At 36.5% G+C, this 21795-nt stretch overlaps 2 protein-coding genes across 3 annotated transcripts; one reads left to right on the forward strand and one right to left on the reverse strand.

Annotated features, from left to right (window-relative positions):
• On the forward strand, positions 1-5386 carry LOC107828642 (auxin response factor 7-like). 2 transcript variants are annotated; one of them, XM_016655994.2, is made up of 11 exons: positions 1-242; positions 336-445; positions 1040-1135; positions 2671-2727; positions 2809-2961; positions 3086-3170; positions 3542-3632; positions 3747-3917; positions 4003-4116; positions 4201-4580; positions 4724-5037. In XM_016655994.2, exons 1-11 carry the CDS (start codon positions 197-199, stop codon positions 4825-4827), a joined length of 1407 nt encoding a protein of 468 aa, XP_016511480.1. In that variant the 5' UTR covers positions 1-196; the 3' UTR covers positions 4828-5037.
• A 2457-nt stretch (positions 5387-7843) lies between these two features.
• LOC107828643 (uncharacterized) lies at positions 7844-19908 on the reverse strand. Its single transcript, XM_075227850.1, has 4 exons — positions 19790-19908; positions 9938-10123; positions 9311-9350; positions 7844-8155 (listed from the first exon to the last, which is right to left on the reverse strand). The coding sequence occupies exons 1-4, from the start codon at positions 19790-19792 to the stop codon at positions 8070-8072; spliced, it is 315 nt and encodes a 104-aa protein (XP_075083951.1). The 5' UTR covers positions 19793-19908; the 3' UTR covers positions 7844-8069.
• Between the last annotated feature and the right edge of the window lie 1887 nt (positions 19909-21795).

Genomic DNA, 21795 nt, shown 5'->3' on the forward strand with positions numbered 1-21795 from the left:
CTCTTTACTGTAGTGTAACTAACAAAAGCATTTTGTTCTAGTAAACCTTTAACCAAAAAGTTTGCATTTTGTTCAGATAAATTCTAGCCTAAAAAGATTGCCTTTCTTATCTTCTTTTTTTTTCTTTTGCTATCAAGAAATAGATGGGTATTCTTAATAAAATTGAGAACTAGCAAGTTGTTGCATTGCTTCAGTTATGGTCGATTTACTGGGGTCTAATTCACAGCTAAAACATTTTGAAGGTCATTGAATTTTCCTTACAAATTCTTGATTTATTTGATTATTTTCTTAGTTTCATTTTTCTAGTGAGGTGGGTGGGTGATTTTTTTTTCCAGGTGATAATGCTCTGTGTAGGGAAATATGGAGGGCATGTTCTGGTTCATTGTTGGATGTTCCCAAGCTTGGGGAGAGAGTTCACTACTTCCCCAGACTTCACATGGATCAGGTTCTTTTCTTTCTTTCTTTCTTTTTTTGGTAGTGTTAAATGATAGTAGTAACTGACAAGAGTGGGTTGCTCTAACGGTAAGCACCAAACACTCCCAACCAAGAGGTTGTGAGTTCGAGTCACCCCAATAGCAAGGTGGTGAGTTTGTGGAGGGAGGGAGTCGAGGGTCTATCGGAAAACAGCCTATTTATCCCAGGGTAGGGGTAAGGTATGCGTACACCTACCCTCCCCAGACCCTACTAGTGGGATTATACTGGATTGTTGTTGTTGTTGTAATCTCAGTTCCATTTAATACGACGTTGTTTCTTTTTAGTCTTTTCTAAAAAGAATGACGCATTTATGTAGTTGGAACTATTTACTAGTATAAACTTCTATAATTTGCAATCAATGATATGCTCTTATAGACATAGAAATGTCATTGTAAGTACGTATTAGAATGAAATGAATCACTAGGGCTAATAGATGTAGATTCATATTGTGGCTCCAACTGGTTTGGATTGAGGCACGACTGATTTAATGGTGTGGTTGCTAGAAAACTTGTTTTAAATTTATACACACCTCTTCCCCCTAACAAATTCCTACTTTTCTGGTCAGTTGGAGCAATCATCCAATCTGGAATGGATTCAAGGACTACAACTGTCCCATCTTCCCAGAAAGATCCTATGTCGTGTTCTTCACATTCGTCTTCTGGTATGCTTGACATTACTCTATCGTCCACCATTTTCTTTTCCTTTTTCAAATGCTTTACCTTCTAGTCCATAAATATTTAGAGGTGCTTCTTCTTGGGGGTTGCGAATGGACCCTATGAACTTTGCTTTTCATTAGGGGGTGGGCATGGATCTTATGAACTTGCTTGTTACTTTTAGGATTAATTAGGATCGCCAATCTCTTTTATCGGGGCGGCCCAACCCTAAAACAAGTGAACACTTGCTTTAGGCCCCAAATATTTAAGAGCCCCAAAATTACTAGTATTTCTCTATATATAGTAGTATATTATTTATATAATTATCTTTTATTATTGATAAATTTATTTCTTTATTGTCATATTAATTTTTAATAACTCGATTTCTTCCTCTAATTAATATAACTAAAATAGTTTTCTGTCAATCTTATTTTACTTTTTTTACTTAATTATATTTCTCTATTCATTAGTTGGTCACGTAACTATATCTAATAATCTAACTTATTATTTATTTTTCTTACATAAATTATACTCTCTCCGTCCCAATTTATATGAAAGTGTTTGACTGGACATGTATTTTATGAAATAAAGGAAGGCTTTTGAAACTTGTAATCTTAAATAAATCATAGAAGTTTTTGGGCTAGAAATCATCTCATTAATGGTAAAAAGAAAAATCTAAAGTTGAATTGTTACCAAATATAGAAAGAGACTTACTAAAAAAAAGGAGTCACTTATGTTTTTTTGATTCTCCCATTTCAGTTGTGATGCAATCAACGTTAAATTCATTTAATTTTCTGTATTTTATAAAACTAAGTTCTCATTTTTTTTAATTCCACATCCTCACTTGTCTAATTTTTTAAAAATGATGTTCATTAAATTTTATATATATATATATTAAGGCCTCTTATTAAGATTTTTCCGATGAGGTTGGGCCGCCCCTGCCTTTTATATAAGTCTCATTTTATTCTCTTTGAGAAGTCTTACTAAATTTGATTCTGGTGGAACAAAAAAATTGTTGAGTTGGGATAATTATTTAATGAAAATGACTATATCCTTATTTGCTTTTTGGCTTTTGCAAATCGCATAGACTAGTAAAATTGAGGTACCAGCTTTTCTTTTTCTCTTCTCTGTTTTAGCATGTAGCATAGCAGCATAGTTTTCCAAGTAGTAGAGAACAAAACATAGTGAAAGAAATTAAACTTTCTTGGCTCTTTTTGTACTTAGCTTATTGGTCTAATCATACTGAGATTCATTTTTCATATTTCTAGGTGCCATTTCACGCATTTTGTCCTCAAGAATAGGAGCAGAATTAGGGAAATGAATCCTAACTCTAGATATTTAACTTATTTTTCATGCTCTTACAGGGGATAGTTGCACATAGCATGAAAAGTTTTATTCTTGCAACGACTAACCAATGCACAAAGAAACTAGTTCAAATATTTTTTCTGTTGTATCACAATATATAGACATTATTATGAACGGTCTTTGCTTAAAAGGAAGATCCGTGGAGCCATTTATTTACAGTAATTGTTTCTATATGCAGGTCGAACATGACACAGAAGAGGTCTATGCTGAAACTATATTGTTGCCAAATCAAGAAGTAACAACTTAATTTACTCGCTATTTGAAGTTTTTCTGGCATCACATATAAATTTTCAGCACGAAAATAACTATTTTGCAGCAAAATGAGCCATCAACTCCAGAGTTTTGTCCGCTTGAACCTCCAAGGCCCCAGTATCAGTCATTTTGCAAGGCTTTAACTACCTCTGATATAAAAAGTAACTGGGGATTGTCTGTGCACCGGAAAGATGCTAACAAATGCTTCCCTCCCCTGGTAATGCACTATACCTATTTCAATAGTTTTTCCTGTGTGTTCTCTTTGTACATTTCTTACATGAATAGTAAGTTATCTGGTTGACTAATTTTTATTTTCGGGGGCTGTTTTCGTCCATGATCAGGACATGATGCAAGAAAAACCAACCCAAGAATTGATAGTCAACGATCTTCAAGGCAATGAATGGCGCTTTAAGCATGTATTCCAAGGCAATTTCCTCCTCTCTTATGTTAATCAGATTTGAATATTGTGAGACTGAATTCTTTTCGTGTTATTCTACTATGCATAAGCATCATGACGAAGAATTGAACCTAGGAATATAGCTGCTATAGTAGGACGTAGCGTTTACTAGTGTTCACTATCAAACAATGTGAATGTTAAAAGGAAATCATTGTTGTATTTAATTTTCATTGAATCTGCTATACACCTTTGCCTAAACTAAATCACTTTAAGATGTTTCTACCTTTGATTCTCTTTTTTTAATTTTTAGCTTATATCCAAAGAACACTCTGAAATTAAGTGCATGATTTATATCTTGCTATTTTGTTCTCACCGTCTGAGTTAATTTCTCCATGAATAGGTCAACCTCGGAGGCATTTGCTCACAAATGGCTGGAGTACATTTGTTACTAGTAAGAAATTGCTTGCCGGGGATTTAGTTGTGTTCTTAAGGTACTTTCCCTATGGGCGTTACTGTTGTGCTGCATGTCCTGCAATTATATTATCTTGGAGCATCTTTATTGTTTCCTTCCTAATTTGGTTTCTTTCCCTCTTATTTTCATCAAGGGATGAAACTGGCAAACTACATGTCGGGATTAGGCGTTTATCTTATCAATGCAACTCCGTCGGATCATCAACATTTTCAAGGCAAAGCATGGAAGGGGTTCTTGCAGTTGCTTCCCATGCCTTTGCAACCCGAAGTCTCTTTTCTGTCTACTACAAGCCATGCTACAATAGGTAAAATTTGTGAACTAAAATGAAGTTTGCAATGAGAACTTCGCAATCATATTTACATAGATATGCTTTTGGTTGAATGTTACAGATCAAGTCAATTTATTATGAGCTTGAGCAACTATTTTGAAGGTGGAAACCATGGGCCTGGAGTTGGCACGATATCTAGAACGCAACACAGCAGTTTGGATTCTCATGTGAAAAGGTTGTGGAACATTGAGTTCCTAATTAGATACTAGTCTTTGATAGAAAAAAATTATGTACATTGATTTGTTTTTTCGATATGCAGAACAAGTGGTATGGACCAGATGTCATTTCCTCAGGGTCAACACAAGACAAATCTTTTGCTCGAGGAGGATCAATATATGCAAGACTCAGAAGCAATATCCAATTCTGCTCGACCTACTATGATGGCTTTGGAGATCGGACAACAGTCAGTTGAATCGCTTAACAATATCCATCATATAGAGGACAGTGTACTGCAACCGCATACAGCAGTTGCAAGGGAGAATAACGAGAGATTTATTCCGAACGAAACTGTGGCCATTCAAGCTCAAGATGAGAACTTTGATGAGTTATTCAAAGAAACTGACTTTCCAGACTTTGTAAACACTAGTCTTGATACTATAACTTTGGATTGGGATAGTGATCTCCGGTCCACTATACAAGGTAATATTTATATCATAAAATGACTCATACTCCAAACTAGAATTGCAAGTTTTTGGTCTGTCCATTTTCATTTTAAGAAGCTAAATTTTCTCCTTGTAGATTTTGATGAATGGCTTGAAGAAACTAATCCTCCGGGTCTGCAGACTTGTTCAGAAGATCACTCGAGACAGACCTCTTCCATATTAGAGCAACCAACATCCTCCCAAGTGATGTCTATATCTTCTACCCCAAGTCGAATTCCCTATGAAGGACCTGGTCGTGGTGACGAGCAAGTTCCTTGGGGAAGCTATCAAGTAGCACGACGATGTTTACCAATACTCAATAGGGTTGTATCGCGGTACCCTGATTCACTCGTGAACTTCAAGGTTACAAGTAGCATATTTCAGTCAGTGTGTTTGGAAATATTGGCAGAATTAGTCTACTTTCTTGATAATCTTACAGTAATGAACTTGTCCAAGGATCAGTTCAATGTTGCTGGGCAACATCTCTGGGACTTAAAGTTAAGTGGCATTGAATTAGGATGGCTTGAAAAGCGTTTAGCACATATCGATGGAGCATTTAGTATGGAAAATTTACTGCAACGGCGACAAGTAGTCACACTTAGAATGGGGGACACTTTAGCTACGTTTAGGCAGTTGGATGAGGAGCTTGGATGTATAAACAAGGAGCTTCACCAACTATCTCTAAAGGTTGGACCAAATCCCCCCATGAGATTCCACCCTGTTTTGGAAGGTCTGTTGTAGCTTTCAGTAAATTTATCCTCTTTCTATTTGACTGCATGGTAAGGAGAAATTAATATCCCAACACAGTGCGCGCCTCATGTAGATTTTCATTATCTTACGTCAAAATTGATCGGGTATGTCCTCCATTTCTTTCCCAAATTTTTTAGAACCCTTGTTTTCAAATTGGCGAGACCTATTAGTAAACGAGAGATTTTATCCGTTAAAATTCTCATAGACGTTTGGTTTAGAACTGGAAGTGCACCACTTTATCAAAATTGTGGACTATGAGTGCTCCATGAGGAAAAAGTAGGATCGTTCCGAGACTAAGTCCAAAGATAATGGACTATTTTGGGCTTTTTCTGGCATGATAATAGCTTTATTAGTGCATAATGAGCTCTAGGAGTTGTCTTTAAATTTGTGACATTGTTGTGTTCTGTTGCAAATTCTTGACTTCTTGTATACTAAGGCGTAAATTTCTCCTTTTATGATAAGTATAACGAGGCATTTGCATATATACTCATATTTTGGGGTCACCATTGAATTTATACCCGCATTGCACAAAACTTTGCAAAGTGTATTCTCTCGGATCTGAATTAGTTCAATCACTTCAATGCAACTTCAGAAATCAAATATGAAGTTCTCCTATTTTCAACTGCAATTTCAGAAATTCAAATCTTAATTAATTCAAGCTCTTCAAAGCAACTTAAGATTTTGAATCTGAAGTTCTTATCCTTCAATTACAACTTCAGATTCAAAATCTGAAATCTTATTAGGACCCGTTTGGCCATAGATTTTGTCAAAATAAATTTGAATTTTATTTGGCAAACACATGTTTAGCCATAGATTTTGCCTACATTTTGGCAAAATTTCAAGTCCCAAAATCAGCTCAATAGCTAGTTTTGGGCCAAAATATCACTATTATATTTTTTAAAAATTATCCCAAACTTTTGTATTTTATAAAAGAGCCCACCATTTATTATTTTGTAACAATGTTGCTTCGTTTTCTTGGTCACCTGATAATGTATCATGTAGTTCATTATAAAAATGATAATTGTGTATCAAATTTATTTATGTGCAGGACTATGGTTTGCGATAAGATAATGAATGTTATTGATAATGATACTGTTGGGTATTTGTGATAGTTTTTAGAACTTGTGGGTATAAGTCATGTTTCATGTTTTTCCAAAATAAATTTGAAAAATATGTTTTGAAAACTGATGTCCAAACACATTTTCATCTTCAAACCAAACTTCACCACCCAAATCAGATTTTTTAGAACAAATTTGGGAATCTATGGTCAAACGCTAGCTAATTAGTTCAATTTTATATAACTTCAGAAACTTCAGATTTTTGAAACATAAACTTGTTCTTTGAATTTCAACACCCAAATCTACTCCAATTGAGCTCAAATTTGAAACATAACTTTCCAATATCATAGACAACGAATCTCAATCATCAAATTGTTAAAACAATAACAAATTTAACAAACTCATTTTGCAATTAAGAAGAATATAGTATGCAATCTGAAGTTACTGAAAAATTGGGTGCCACATGAAAATTTTAAGTTCATCTATAAATAAATTCAGCCCATTTTTTCTTTAATAAACAATACTTGCTTAATTCAAACAATTTAACGCTAGGCAAATATTAAGGACGTTTGAAATATTAACCAAGTGTTTCTACCTGATCCTTGGTCAATATAAATTAATAAAAATGGTTATGTGAGCAGTCTCGCTCCTTGATTCTTAAATAATAAATCATGCTCTTCAATAATTAATCGTGTGTACTAACACGTTCCTTGGTTTAATACATCTAAGCAAATAAAGGTCTTGTGTGCTCACATACTCCTAGGTCAATATAATTAATAAAATTCGATAATTAGTAAGGCAATAGACAATAATAATTTAAGGTAAATATAAGCCAAATTTTAGTCAATAAAAGCGATCATACTAGAACCACGAGATTCGGAAAGTGCCTCACACCTTCTCCTCGATCAATAGAATCCCTTACCCAGTCTCCTATTTTTGCGGACAAATAATCATAGAGTCAAAATTTCCTCTGACTACCGATTTAAAAAAAAAAAGTGACTTGAAACACCAACAATACATTTCAAGTGATGACTATGTAAATAAAATAATTCCTGCTGAAAAATCTTTTTAACTCTTTAACTCCCATCACCACAACATATATCTTTTGCAGGGGTGGTAAAAAGGGGGGCGACAAAAAGAAGAATGGTTAATGTAGAATTATTAACGTTTAATATGCAATTAAGGCATTCAATCTAGAGTTCAAAAAATTCGAAATTTTTGCACTCCGTAGCATCTAAATGACCACAAGTGCAGTCAACTGATATATGTTCACTTTGTTATTCTTATAATCAACATGTTTCATAGTCAAAATCCTTAGAAAACTAGAGTTGTGGCGTCAATGTAAAATATCCATTTTAGAAGTTTAAGGCAAGAGATCATCATTCAAAATAGCATTACTTGCATCTGTGGAAGAAATTTTACGATTGGGGGGGGGGGGGGGTGTTCATGCAACCAAGAAGATAAAGGTACACATTGGCCAGCAATTTTCATCCATCCATGAAAATGTTTAATCCTACTAAAAGTTCTTGATTGGAAATACTTTTTATCACAAAATCTCGTGCTAAATGAAACTCGACAACTATCTCAGTAAGTATTTCATCAAACCAGCCGCTGGTAAATCAATTGCCCTGATCAGAGTGTAAAAGTATACACATCTTTGTTGAGGATCAGAATGTGTGTCACCAATTAGCACCACCTTCTGAATCGTGGGACTGGTAAAAGTCATTCGGTCTCACAATATTTACATCCTCAAATGCATTGTCATCTAAAAGCAGGAAATATGCAGAGTCATAATGAGAAAAGTTCGACTAAAATGCATATCATAAAGCCAAGTATAATATAAAATCAAATGCAAATGTTCACAAATTAAAATGCTCTGGGAGGACATGGAGATCACAACCAAAAAGCTAAATAAATTCCACCTCAAAAACACCATAGGAATCAAAAGCACAACTGGTTTACCTTTTAAAATGTCTTGTAATTTTGGACATGCTAGACTGCATGAGTACTTGCATCGCCACTAAATTTCAATATCATTTAAGTATTTGACTAGATAGAAGTTCAAATAATTTGAGTACCAATATAGGATCAAGTCCTAATAAGAACCCAATTCTGGAGAACAAAAATTTCCTTTTTCATTCCACCCTTCTTCCTCCCATTCTTAATTGTCTCTTCTAAATATATAAACTATGTAAAGACGAAATCTCTCCCAATGTCTCCGCTATATTGTCATAGTATTGATAATACACCATATTTTTCTGTCACTTCTTCAAACCATATGATATGTTCTTTTCCCTGAACCCTGAATTTCCTCAGTCTATATTGTCCAGCTTTCAGTCTTCCCTACCTCTCTCTGCATTTCCTTTCTCCTTCTCAGCAAAAATAATACCAATCAGCTACGAAATGGAAACATTGCTAGGAATAACTGGTCTCACTGGAAATTGAAAGAAAAGTATCATCCATGTTATCATGAACCTTGATTGAGCCGAACTCAATCATTAGATGCTGTTTCTAGATTTAGTTGTGATTGTTCTCAGCTTTATTATCTTCATTTCTTGATATTATGCACAAGTGTCATTTGTTTAATTCATGATTGTCATGGATTTCAACACATTTCTGTGGTATATCTTCCAAAATCAATACCTATCAGCTTTTGTAGCTAATTTCCCTAGGATTTTTCTAAGGTGATTCTTGAGTACGGCCTTCTAATCAACATAAGAAATCAGTGCCACCAAAGACTAGAAGACAAGACAGCCAATGATTACTTGTTCGATAGAAAAGGTGCGGTCACTGTGAGCATTTCTTAGTTAAGTAAGCCAGTCAAGAACAAACAAATGGACTTATGAAACAGAATTATCAGCTAATAAACTATAGAAATTTCCACTAAAACTGGAAAAGAAAAATGCAAAGGGAAGATAACCTTTTCTCAGAGTCAGTGCCACCACAGCATCATTTTCAACCTGAAAAGTGTTCAAAAGCATTAAAAAAAATAACAAAACCTCCATAAGCTTAGATTAAATAAAGAAGTATGGAATTATTTGCTTGAGAAAAATATTTCATGGACTTCTTTCTTGCTATCAGTATATACTCATATGACTCTCCATCACATTCCAGATGTCATATTTTGATCCAGTATATGTATTAAAGTAAGAATTTTTCTTAACCTAAAATAGATGCAGGTTGAGGCTATTCCTCAAACGTACATAGTTGTTCTCTATTCCATCAACAGGTTGATCCCTTAAAAGGGCTCCCATATCTCGTTTTCAGTTAATATGATAATTAAAAAGAGTATTGAAGAAGTCTAAAGGGAAAAAATTCCTTTTCAAGAATGTGGACACCAGTTTTAGAACAACCTAAAAGGGAAAGTTGGACAGATCATTGGTAATAGGAGACAGAATATGTATCTGTATGTCTACAATCAATAAAGATAGACTGAAAATCTGCTGATTATCCAAAGTACTACTCCAGATGATATAATATTTTCTAGTGTTACCAATAGATCATACGATATGTTGAAAAAGGATGATGATAAAGATGGACAATTTACCTTCTGATCAGCTAGGGACTTCGAGTCTTCCAATACGTCTCCAGCAGGCATCAAGATTAATCGCTGATCATTAACTGGTTGATCTATGAGGTTATACAATTTCTCCTTTATTTGTAGAATTGTCTCGGTTGGGTCACATTGAATAAAGTAGGTGGTCCTATTACGCTTGACACGGATATACATTGCCTGCATAGACAGAAAGAAATTAAAGAACCAAATTAAAACCAGTATATTCCCACAAGTGGGTTTGGGGAGGCTAGTGTATATGCAGACCTTACCCCTACCTAGTGAAGGTAGAGAAGTTGTTTCCAATAGACCCTCGGCTCAGAAAAGCATGGAGGAGAAGAAGAAGAAGAAGAGGAGGAGGAGGAAAAGGCAGAGGAGGAGGAGGAAGGAGATGAAGAAGAAGAAAAAGAGGGGGGGGGGGGGGGGATCAAAATAAGTAGCACCAAAATAGTAACAACAGGAGAATACGATAATTAAAACAAACTAAACAACATGATGTAATATAAATCTGAGAAATAGGAAAGTACATGCGTGCTACTAGTACTACTGGTAAGAAAGGGGGAAACTCTCAACTACCTGCTAACCTTATACCCTAATCCTCGACCTCCACACCCTCATATCAAGGGTCATGTCCTCAGTGATCTGGAGCCGCGCCATGGCTTGCCTAATCACCTCTCCCCAGTACTTCTTAGGTCTGCCTCGACCTCTTATCAAACCCGCTTCTCATACCTCCTAACAGGAGCGTCAACGCTTCTTCTCTTAACATGCCCGAATCATCTCAGCCTCGACTCCCGCATCTTGTCCTCGATGGAGGCCACTCCCACTTTGTCCCGAATAACTTCATTCCTAATCTTATGCCTCCTGGCACACCCACACATCCATCTCAACATTCTCATTTCTGCTACTTTCATCTTCTGCACATGGGAGTTCTTGACTGACCAACACTCCGCCCCATACAACAGGGTTGGTCGAATCACCACTCTGTAAAATTTACCCTTAAGTTTTGGCGGCACATTCTTATCACATAGAAGGATGCAAGCCTCCACTTCATCCATCCCGCTCCAATACGATGTGTGATATCCTCGTCGATCTTCCTGCTACCCCAAGCTTTCTCGATCAATAGAAAAATTGACCCTCCCCAATTTGACTTTGTTACCCTGTATAATAGATCCAGGATACTTGAAACTACTTCTCTTAGGGATGACTTGAGTATCGAGCTTCACATCCACGTCAGCTTCAAGGGTCCCGTCACTGAATTTGCACTCCAAGTACTTTGTTTTGGTCCTGCTCAACTTGAAACCTTTAGACTCCAAGGTCTGTCTCCAAACCTCCAACCTCGCGTTAACCCTGCCTCGAGTCTCGTCTATCAACACTATATCATCTGCAAACAACATGCACCAAGCCACTTCCCTTTGGATGTGCCGCGTCAGCACATCCATCGCCAGGGTAAATAGGAACGGGCTAAGAGTTGATCCCTGGTGCAGACCCATCATAACTGGAAAGTGTTCCGAGTCTCCTCCCATAGTCCTCACTAGGGGTAGGCGTTCGGTACTTCGGTACGGTATTTAATAACTACGGTTTGGTACTTCGATATTCGGTATATCAAAATAAGTAGCACCAAAATAGTAACAACAGGAAAATACGATAATTGAAACAAACTAAACAGCATGATGTAATATAAATCTGAGAAATAGGAAAGTACATGCGTGCTACTAGTACTACTGGTAAGAAAGAGGGAAACTCTCAACTACCTGCTAACCTTATACCCTAATCCTCGACCTCCACACTCTCATATCAAGGGTCATGTCCACAGTGATCTTGAGCCGCGCCATGGCTTGCCTAATCACCTCTCCCCAGTACTTCTTAGGTCTGCCTCGACCTCTTATCAAACCCGCTTCTCATACCTCCTAACAGGAGCGTCAACGCTTCTTCTCTTAACATGCCCGAACCATCTCAGCCTCGACTCCCGCATCTTGTCCTCGACGGAGGCCACTCCCACTTTGTCCCGAATAACTTCATTCCTAATCTTATGCCTCCTGGCACACCCACACATCCATCTCAATATTCTCATTTCTGCTACTTTCATCTTCTGCACATGGGAGTTCTTGACTGGCCAACACTCCGCCCCATACAACAGGGTTGGTCGAATCACCACTCTGTAAAATTTACCCTTAAGTTTTGACGGCACATTCTTATCACATAGAAGGATGCAAGCCTCCACTTCATCCATCCCGCTCCAATACGATGTGTGATATCCTTGTCGATCTTCCTGCTACCCCAAGCTTTCTCGATCAATAGAAAAATTGACCCTCCCCCCTTTGACTTTGTTACCCTGTATAATAGATCCGGGATACTTGAAACTACTTCTCTTAGGGATGACTTGAGTATCGAGCTTCACATCCACGTCAGCTTCAAGGGTCCCGTCACTGAATTTGCACTCCAAGTACTTTGTTTTGGTCCTGCTCAACTTGAAACTTTTAGACTCCAAGGTCTGTCTCCAAACCTCCAACCTCGCATTAACCCTGCCTCGAGTCTCGTCTATCAACGCTATATCATCTGCAAACATGCACCAAGCCACTTCCCTTTGGATGTGCCGCGTCAGCACATCCATCGCCAGGGTAAATAGGAACGGGCTAAGAGTTGACCCCTGGTGCAGCCCCATCATAACTGGAAAGTGTTCCGAGTCTCCTCCCATAGTCCTCACTAGGGGTGGGCGTTCGGTACTTCGGTACGGTATTTAATAACTACAGTTTGGTACTTCGATATTCGGTATATCAATTGTTCATACCAAATATCGTACCAAAGTAGTTTGGTACGGTTCGGTATTTTCTTATTTGGTTCGGTACGGTTTCGGTATTATACCAAAGTCTTTCAAATCTCCCAAGATTATGCCTAACGTCTCTTCTGCTGAGAATTCAACCTCTTTGTGCACATAAATGTATTTTCTCTTCTGCTTTGATTTCATCAAGAGTTGCTTTGACTCAAAGGCAAACTTAGAAAAAGATATACAAAAGGGGAAGAAAACTGAAAATGCCTACTGTCGTAAATCTCTAAGGGAGGTCGCTAGGCACTAAGGGATTAGGGAATTAGGGGGCTTGGGGTGTTGGGCTTAGGTTTATTGAGCTGAAAGATAGAAACAGAGATAGAGGTGGGGACTTGGACTTAAAAATTTCGGTATTTCGACATTTCGGTATACCGAAATATCAAAAACTCAATACCGAATACCGTACCGAAATACTGCAATATTTGTACCGAAATACCGAAAAAACCGATACCGAAATATCAAATTAATTCGGTTCGGTTCGAAATTCGGTACTTCGGATTTTATTCCCACCCCTAGTCCTCACCTGAGTCTTAGCACCATTGTACATATCCTTAATCATCCTAGTGTACGCTAACGGGGAGCCGCTAACCTTCAAGCACCTCCACAGGACCTCCCTCAGGACTTTATCGTACGTTTTTTCAATGTCAATGAACACCATATGCAAGTCCTTCTTACTCTCCCTGCACTGCTCCACTAGTCTGCTTACCAAATGGATAGCATCCGTTGTTGATTGCCCCGGCATGAATCCGAATTGGTTTTCGGAAATAAATACGCACCTCCTTACCCTGGCTTCCACCACCCTCTCCCAAACCTTCATATTAAAGTACCAAATTGATTTATTATATCATATAATCCATCAGCATCACATTCTCTTTTCTCATCACTTATCTATGCTTCTATAAGTTCAAATACACATACATAATTACATATATTATAGTACTCAGTAGTGTTTGAAATAGTATTTAGGTTTATATGCTATTATCTAGATCCATTTAGTTCATTGGTTTTTCTTTTCAAGGTTTATATCCATGTTGATTTGCATATTTCCATCGTTTTTGAGTCTGAAAATACAAATAAACAGTCAACTTTCATTTGTCCTTCCAGCATACCTTCCAATAGAGTTCGGCTTTGTGAAGATTGGCCAATGATAGCTCAATGCCGTATTTATTATATAAACCATTGGTGCATGTCTTTCTTTGTTGCTCGGCAAGACTTACATAGTGATCATAAACAAGAAATAAGTACCTCTACTTATCTTGTAATAAAAACTTATATTTGTCTACAGAAGGAAATGAAATTCTCTGATCTTTCTTTAATCCAGAAAAATAAGCAATGGAAGATCCAGTCGACCTCGATTAACACTACCTAACTGGTTGGGTCCACTCGCGCTCAACTCTAAGCTCAAAGATTCATCTAATCATAACCTATTTATGCTCAAATTCTACTAACACTTCTCTGCTAAAGTCCCTCCGTCAACCCCAAAAAGAATGTCAAGGAGCAAAGCTCATAAGGAAAATGCACCGTTGTCAACATCAAACCAAACAGAGGTTACAATTCACACAAACTCTTTGATCAAACACCATTTGGTGGCTAACAGAAGAACATGTTAATGATCATCTTATTCCAGAGTAACCGCCAAATTTTGGAAAACCAAATGGCATTGGAGCAACATATTTACCTAATAGCACCAAGTTAACGAGTGTTTTGAGCGGAAAGTAACCCACCAATACATAATAGCATAGAACATGTTAATGATCATCTTATTCCAGAGTAACCACCAAATTTTGAAAAACCAAATGGCATTGGAGCAACATATTTACCTAATAGCACCAAGTTAACGAGTGTTTTGAGTTGAAAGTAACCCACCAATACACAATAGCACAGTGCAATTGAGGGGAGTTTTCTCTCGGTCATAATATATCCAGAAGAAGATTTCTTACAAGTAAAACCGAATATCTTTAAACCTCATGGCAATACAATGCTAAATAAGGTTCAAATTACAATCATATGGGCAACTTATCCACATAGTTCAATCAATCAACTACCTCACACTCCCAAAAAATTGGGACAAGTTGGATTGGTGAGCGGTTATTAAAACTAAGCCAGTGAGTCATGTGGAAATTGATAATGTATTGGATGTTGCATACCAAAACGATATATCTAGTGTTCAACAAGCGGTGGACAAAGAGTTAGAACATGAATTGGAACATCATCAACACATATATGGAGAAATTGATCTTGAGGAAGAAGGTTTCACGGCAAATGGGTTGGAAGAACTATCAGATGACGATGAGTATACTTCTTATGAGTCAGATTCGACAGAAAGTAATGGAACAATGAAGATGAAGAATTGGCAAGCGGTGAAAATGAAATAAGCGAAGATGAAGAATTGGCAGGTGTTGAAGATGAAAAAAAAAAGGGGCAGCCCGGTGCACTAAGCTCCCGATATGCGCGGGGTCCGGGGAAGGGCCGCATCACAAGGGTCTATCGTATGTAGCCTTACCCTGCATTTCTGCAAAAGACTGTTTCCACGGCTCAAACTAGTGACCTCCTGGTCACATGGGCTCCCCTTCTTGAAGATGAAATAAGCGAGGAGGATTAAAAAGAGAGTTTTTGTTGGTTCTTTCTCTCTTTGGATTAGCTAGTTTTCTTTTTGTCTACCTTTCTATTTCTTGTATGGGATTCTCTCCACTATTTTATGATAAAAATGGTCGCGAATTTTATTGTGTCTATTTCTTTTCTTAGCTTCTATTTCATGTGTTTCTTTAGCGTGTTGTTAATGACATGTTATTTGTTTAGTTAATTATTATTTGTTCATCTCTTTTTGTGGTTATGGCTCTAACCTCTCTCGTCTATTGTGATACAGGTTCAAAGATAACAGGTGTTTTTATTCAAGTCATTATTTACTTAACGCAATATATCTTTAAGCTTCTGTTTAAATCAATATTTAACATAATTTATTTTTATATTTTAAATCAATATTTTTTACTAACTTATTTTTTAACATTCTTATTATGTAGATGGCATCCGGTGAGAATAATGATCGACGTCAAAGTAATAGTTCTCGTGAGGGTGTGACTAACAAGAAAAAAGGAAAAGAAAATGCTGCAGTGTCTAAATCGAGTCCACCTCATTCTTCCACTCCTAACAAGAATAAAGGGGGAAAAAAAAGGCTACAGTGTCTAGATCAATCCACCTCGTTCTTCCAATCCATCAGTGCATTCTTGCTCACAGGGCAGCCACCAATATCATATCCTTTCTATGGTATGCCTCCCTCGAGTTACCCACCGACGCCTCCCCCGATCTATCCTAGGATGCCTCACTCGAGCTATCCATCTATGCCTTTCCCAGACTGTAGCTCGATTTCTCCCTCGGCTATCCCGAGATGCCATCCTCTACGCCTTTTTTCAATATGCCTCCTCCAGGCTATAGCTCGATGAAACAGCCGTTTACAGCTACACATGGCATGCACTCAGCTTATCTCGCTGCAATGGAGCTATCTACCCGTCATGTGTTCGGGCGTTCGGTAACTCAGACCATCTCCAAAGTCTCCACCATCAGAGGCCACTCCAACTCCATGTCTTTCTAGGTTGAATATTAGAGCGAGCAGTTCTAAGGTATCGCCTACTCCTTCGACTCCTTATTCAGTTGATGGTCCAAATCTTCCACCACCTGGACATGTAGATCTTCCACCACCTGGACATGCAGATGGGATAAATAGAGTACGCATCATTGTTAAAGGGACTGGGTAAGCTTAATCTTTTATGCTATTTTAATGTTTATCTTATATTTTAATTATTGAATTAACAATTTTGTAAATGTTTGTCATTGTCTTGCAGGTTTTATCCTTCTAGACCAGCTGCAAATGCAATTTCAATTGTCATTAGAAGGATTTATAATGGTGTCTACCCAACTTGGAGTCATATTCCATATCATCAGCAGCAAGCGATGCTTAATGAGTTTATGGTACGAATACCTTGTTTGCAGAAAAATATATCTCTATCTAACTTTATTTATCAACTAACGCTATATATTTTGATTGCAGAAAATATGCACATGGAGCCCTGCCGAGGATCATGTTATTAAAAGCAATTTTGCAAAGAGGGTTAGTCATCGATTATCAGACATGTTCTCCGATGCTCGGGGCCAAAATATAATGCCTGAGTGGGTTCGAAAATTGGGTTCGAAAAGATCAATGGGAGGAGCTTCTTAAATACTGGCCAAGGAATTTAAAAACAAGAGCAATCAGGCAAAAACCGCTTGAAATTCTGAGAAGGATTACTCGTTGCACACTTGTGGTTCAGTATCCATGGGGATTGCTAGGAGGAAATTGGTAATTATTTAAAGATCTTAGTCTTGATTTTTTTTAACATTAGTTGAAATAATTACCGATGTCCTTCTAGCAGTCCTCATGGACAGAACCACAAGTGTGCAACGAGCCACCCTTCTCAAAATTTTGAGCGGCTTTTGCCTGATTGCTCCTTTTTAAATTTCGCAGTGGCCCAGTATTTAAGAAGCTCCTCCCAATGATCTTTTCGAACCCACTCAGGCATTATATTTTGGCCCCGAGCATCGGAGAACTTGTCTGATAATCGATGACTAGCCCTCTTTGCAAAATTGCTTCTAATAACATGATCCTCGACAGGGCTCCATGTGCACCTTTTCTGCAATCAAAATATATAGTGTTAGTTGATAAATAAAGTTAGATAGATATATAGTTTTTTTGCAAACAAGGTATTCGTACCATAAACTCATTAAGCATCGCTTGCTGCTGATGATATGGAATATGACTCCAAGTCGGGTAGGCACCATTATAAATCCTTCTAATGGAAATTGAAATTGCATTTGCAGCTGGTCTAGAAGTATAAAACCTGCAAGACAATGACAGAAACATTTACAAAATTGTTAATTCAATAATTAAAATATAAGATAAACATTAAATAGCATAAAATATTAAGCTTACCCGGTCCCTTCATCAATGAGGTGTACTCTATTTATCTCATCTGCATGTTCGGATGGTGGAAGATCTACATGTCCAGGTGGTGGAAGATTTGGACCATCAACTGAAGACGGAGTCGAAAGAGCATGCAATGCCTCAGACTGCTCGCTCTAATATTCAACTTAGAAAGACGTGGAGATGGAGTGGCCTCTGATGATGGAGACTCTGGAGATGGTTGAGTTACCGAACCCCCGGACATATGATGGGTAGATCATTCCGTGGCAGCGAGATAAGCTGAGTGCATGCCATATGTATGGCCCATAGGCTGTTGCTTCGAGCTATAGCCGGGAGGAGGCATATTGGAAAAAGGAGCAGAGGATGGCATCCCGGGATAGCCCGAGGGAGGAATCGAGCTACAGCCTGGGGAAGGCATAGATGGATAGCTCGAGTGAGGCATCCCGGGATAGACCCGGGGAGGTATCGGTGGGTAGCTCGAGGAAGGCATACCATAGAAAGGATATGATAATGGTGGCAGGCCCTGTGAGCGAGAATGCACTAATGGAGTGGAAGAACGAGGTGGACTCGATCTAGACATGTAGCATTTTCTTTTCCTTTTTTCTTGTTAGGATGGGAAGAATGAGGTGGACTCAATCTAGACACTGTAGCATTTTCTTTTCCTTTTTTCTTGTTAGTCACACCTTCATGAAAAGTATTACTCCGACGTCGATCATTATTCTCACCCGATGCCATCTACATAATAAGAATGTTAAAAAATAAGTTAGTAAAAAATATTGATTTAAAGTATAAAAATAAATTGTGTTAAATATTGATTTAAACTTAACAGAAGCTTAAAAATAACATATTGCGTTAAGTAAATAACGACTTGAATAAAAACACCTGTTATCTTTGAACCTGTATCACAATAGATGAGAGAGGTTAGAGCCATAACCACAAAAAGAGATAAACAAATAATAATTAACTAAACAAATAACATGTCATTAACAACACGCTAAAGAAAGACATGAAATAGAAGCTAAGAAAAGAAATAGACACAATAAAATTCGTGACCATTTTTATCATAAAATGGTGGAGAGAATCTCATATAAGAAATAGAAAGTTAGACAAATAAAAAAACTTAACTAATTCAAATACAGAAAGAACCAACGAAAACTCTCTTTTTAATCCTCCTCGATTATTTCATCTTCAACATGTGCCAATTCTTCATCTTCGCTTATTTCATTTTCACCACTTGCCAATTCTTCATCTTCACTTGTTCCATTATTTTCTGTCGAATCTGACTCATAAGAAGTATACTCATCGTCGTCTGATAGTTCTTCCTCCCCATTTGTCACGAAAATTTCTTCCTCGAGATCAATTTATTCATATATGTGTTGAGGATGCTCCAATTCATGTTCTAACTCTTTGTCCACTGCTTGTTGAACATTAGATATATCGTTTTTATATGCAACATCCAATACATTCTCAACTTCCACACGACCCACGGGCTTAGTTTTAATAACCGCCCACCAATCCAACTTGTCCCAATTTTTTGGGAGTGTGAGGTAGTTGATTGATTGAACTATGTGGATAAGTTGCTCATATGATTGTAGTTTGAACCTTATTTAGCATTGTATTGCCATGAGGTTTATAGATTCTTTTACATTATCAGTGAATTAGTTACCATTTTTACCAAATTAATGGTTAATTAACACGTGTTAGTAGTTTAGTCAATTAATGATTATTAAGAGATTTACTTGTAATTATCTAATAACCTAACTGTGTAAATATTTCTAACATTATCCGTGGATAGAACTTAAACAGCTAATAAGAATTAGTTCCGCCCCACTCCCATGTGACCATTTCCAGAATTATACAGAGGAAAAGAAGCAGGTCCAAACCAACTAGATATATGAGAAGCAAAATGGAGATAAAATTATGACAATATACATATTGAAAAGAAGAAAAAAACACACACACACACATAAACACATCAACATGGATAAGAAAATCAAAGAATGCAGTTGGGTATGACAGGAAATTGAAAAATTAAAGGGTGAATTAAAGGAAAGTACTAAGCACAAACCATGGTGTCTATCGTCGGTGATTCTTCTTGTTTGTCAAAAGGATGATCTTTGGCAGTTGGGTTCTTGAAGCCCAATGTTGGGCTTTTGGGTGGAAAGTTATAGCGTTAAATGGGAATTGACCCTTAAAGATTTAGAATATATCAATTTGCCCCTGATATTCAAGAGAAATGTCCATTTTTAAAGCATGGTATCTAGTAGGGGTGTACAAAGAAAACTGATAAACCGCACCAAACCGATAATCAGAGTCAAACCGGAAAAAAAAAACTCGATGTTGTTTGGTTTGATTTGGTTTGGTATTGGAAAATAAAACCCGACCATAATTGGTTTGGTTTGGTTTTAACTAAAAAAGTCAAACCGAAACCAAACCAACTCGATGGTACATTTATATAATTTTTAAAAATATTTTATACATATAAATATATATTGTAATATAATTTATAAATATTTCTTAAACTTTTTCATAATTCTATCTTTTAACGTATTATTTCAAGTTTAGACTTAACATTCTTGAATGGTAAATAAATTTTATAGCCCATAAATGTAGTAACTCAAATAAAGTTCAAATCGATACTAATGCTAACAAAAGAAATTCAATTCAATACTAGGAATGATGAAAGTGTTGGATAATTATCTTAGTTTTACATTGGTTTATAATGAAAATGCATAACATAATTTATCTTTTTCTTTAGTGCTGAGTTATGTAATTAATATTAGTACTTATTAGCTATACTTATTTTAGCATGACCTATAAAGTATTTTCAGATTATGTTAATTTTCATTATGGTTTATTAATTAACAATATTTATTTTATGTAATTTTATTATTTTATCTTTGTTGTTGAATATTTTAGTATAATGCTATGACTTATCTCATATTATTGTGTTAGTTTCTTGAAAAACACATTATATAGTTGTATTTTACTAGGACTTAAGAAATATTTGGAACACAAATTACATATTTTATGTTATGAAGACTTACCGGAAAAAAACCCGAAACCTCTGAGAAAAACCGAGATTGAAAAACCCGACTTTGTTGGTTTGGTTTGGTTTATAAATTTAAAAACCCAACACCATTGGTTTGGTTTGATAATTGAAAAATTCGAACCAACCCGACCTATGTACACCCCTAGTATCTTGAATCGATTGGCCCGACTAATTTACATTCACGTCACGTAAGGTTTTACAAGGGAAAGCACTCTTAACCTGAATTTTTTTTATTTCTAAGGATTGAATTTAAAAGCTTTGATTAAGGGCAAAGAGTTATTCTGCTTAAATCAAGAAGTACGATTATGATGAAAGAATATGATATTGGAAGTATCTAAATTTTTAATAAACTTTGTCCTCGTTGTTTTGCAGCTAATACTAAATTCTTTTTTAGCATAAATTTCAAACACTTTTATTAGAAAAAATGAGAAACTTATGTCCCTAGTAACCGAGAAAAACTTGCGTGCGCTTAATTAAGCACTAAAAGAAATAATCGCACCTTAATTATTTCAACGAGATGCTGCTACCTCTTATCAGTACTGGTAGCGAGCAACTATGTCTAACACCAAGGCTCCAAAGTATTAAAGAAATAAGTTCATGTGTCGTTCTATTTGAACGGTTAGTATTTAACCATGATTAAGTTAATGTTACAAGACCATAGTTAAGTTGAATAAAAATCTAACAAAACCTAAACAACAACAATAAACCCACTATATTCCCACAGATATGTCGGAAAGGGTAGTGTGTACACAGACCTTACACCTACCTAGTGAAGGTAGAGAGGCTGTTTCCAATAGACCCTTAACTCAGAATCTAACAAAACCTAAAAAATATTTTATTTACTTATTTATCTTTTAACAAAACCTAAAACTAAAATAAATGAATTCAGCATTCAAACAAAATTAATGATTAATTAAATTTTGGAAAAATATAAATGAATGCACGCATTAATTTGTTGAGCTTCAAATATATTTATAACTGTCTTCATTTCCTCCACATTGCTCACAAAACAGAGAGCTAAA

Source organism: Nicotiana tabacum, chromosome 13, assembly GCF_000715075.1.
Source record: "Nicotiana tabacum cultivar K326 chromosome 13, ASM71507v2, whole genome shotgun sequence".
In the NCBI taxonomy this organism is placed as follows: domain Eukaryota; kingdom Viridiplantae; phylum Streptophyta; class Magnoliopsida; order Solanales; family Solanaceae; genus Nicotiana; species Nicotiana tabacum.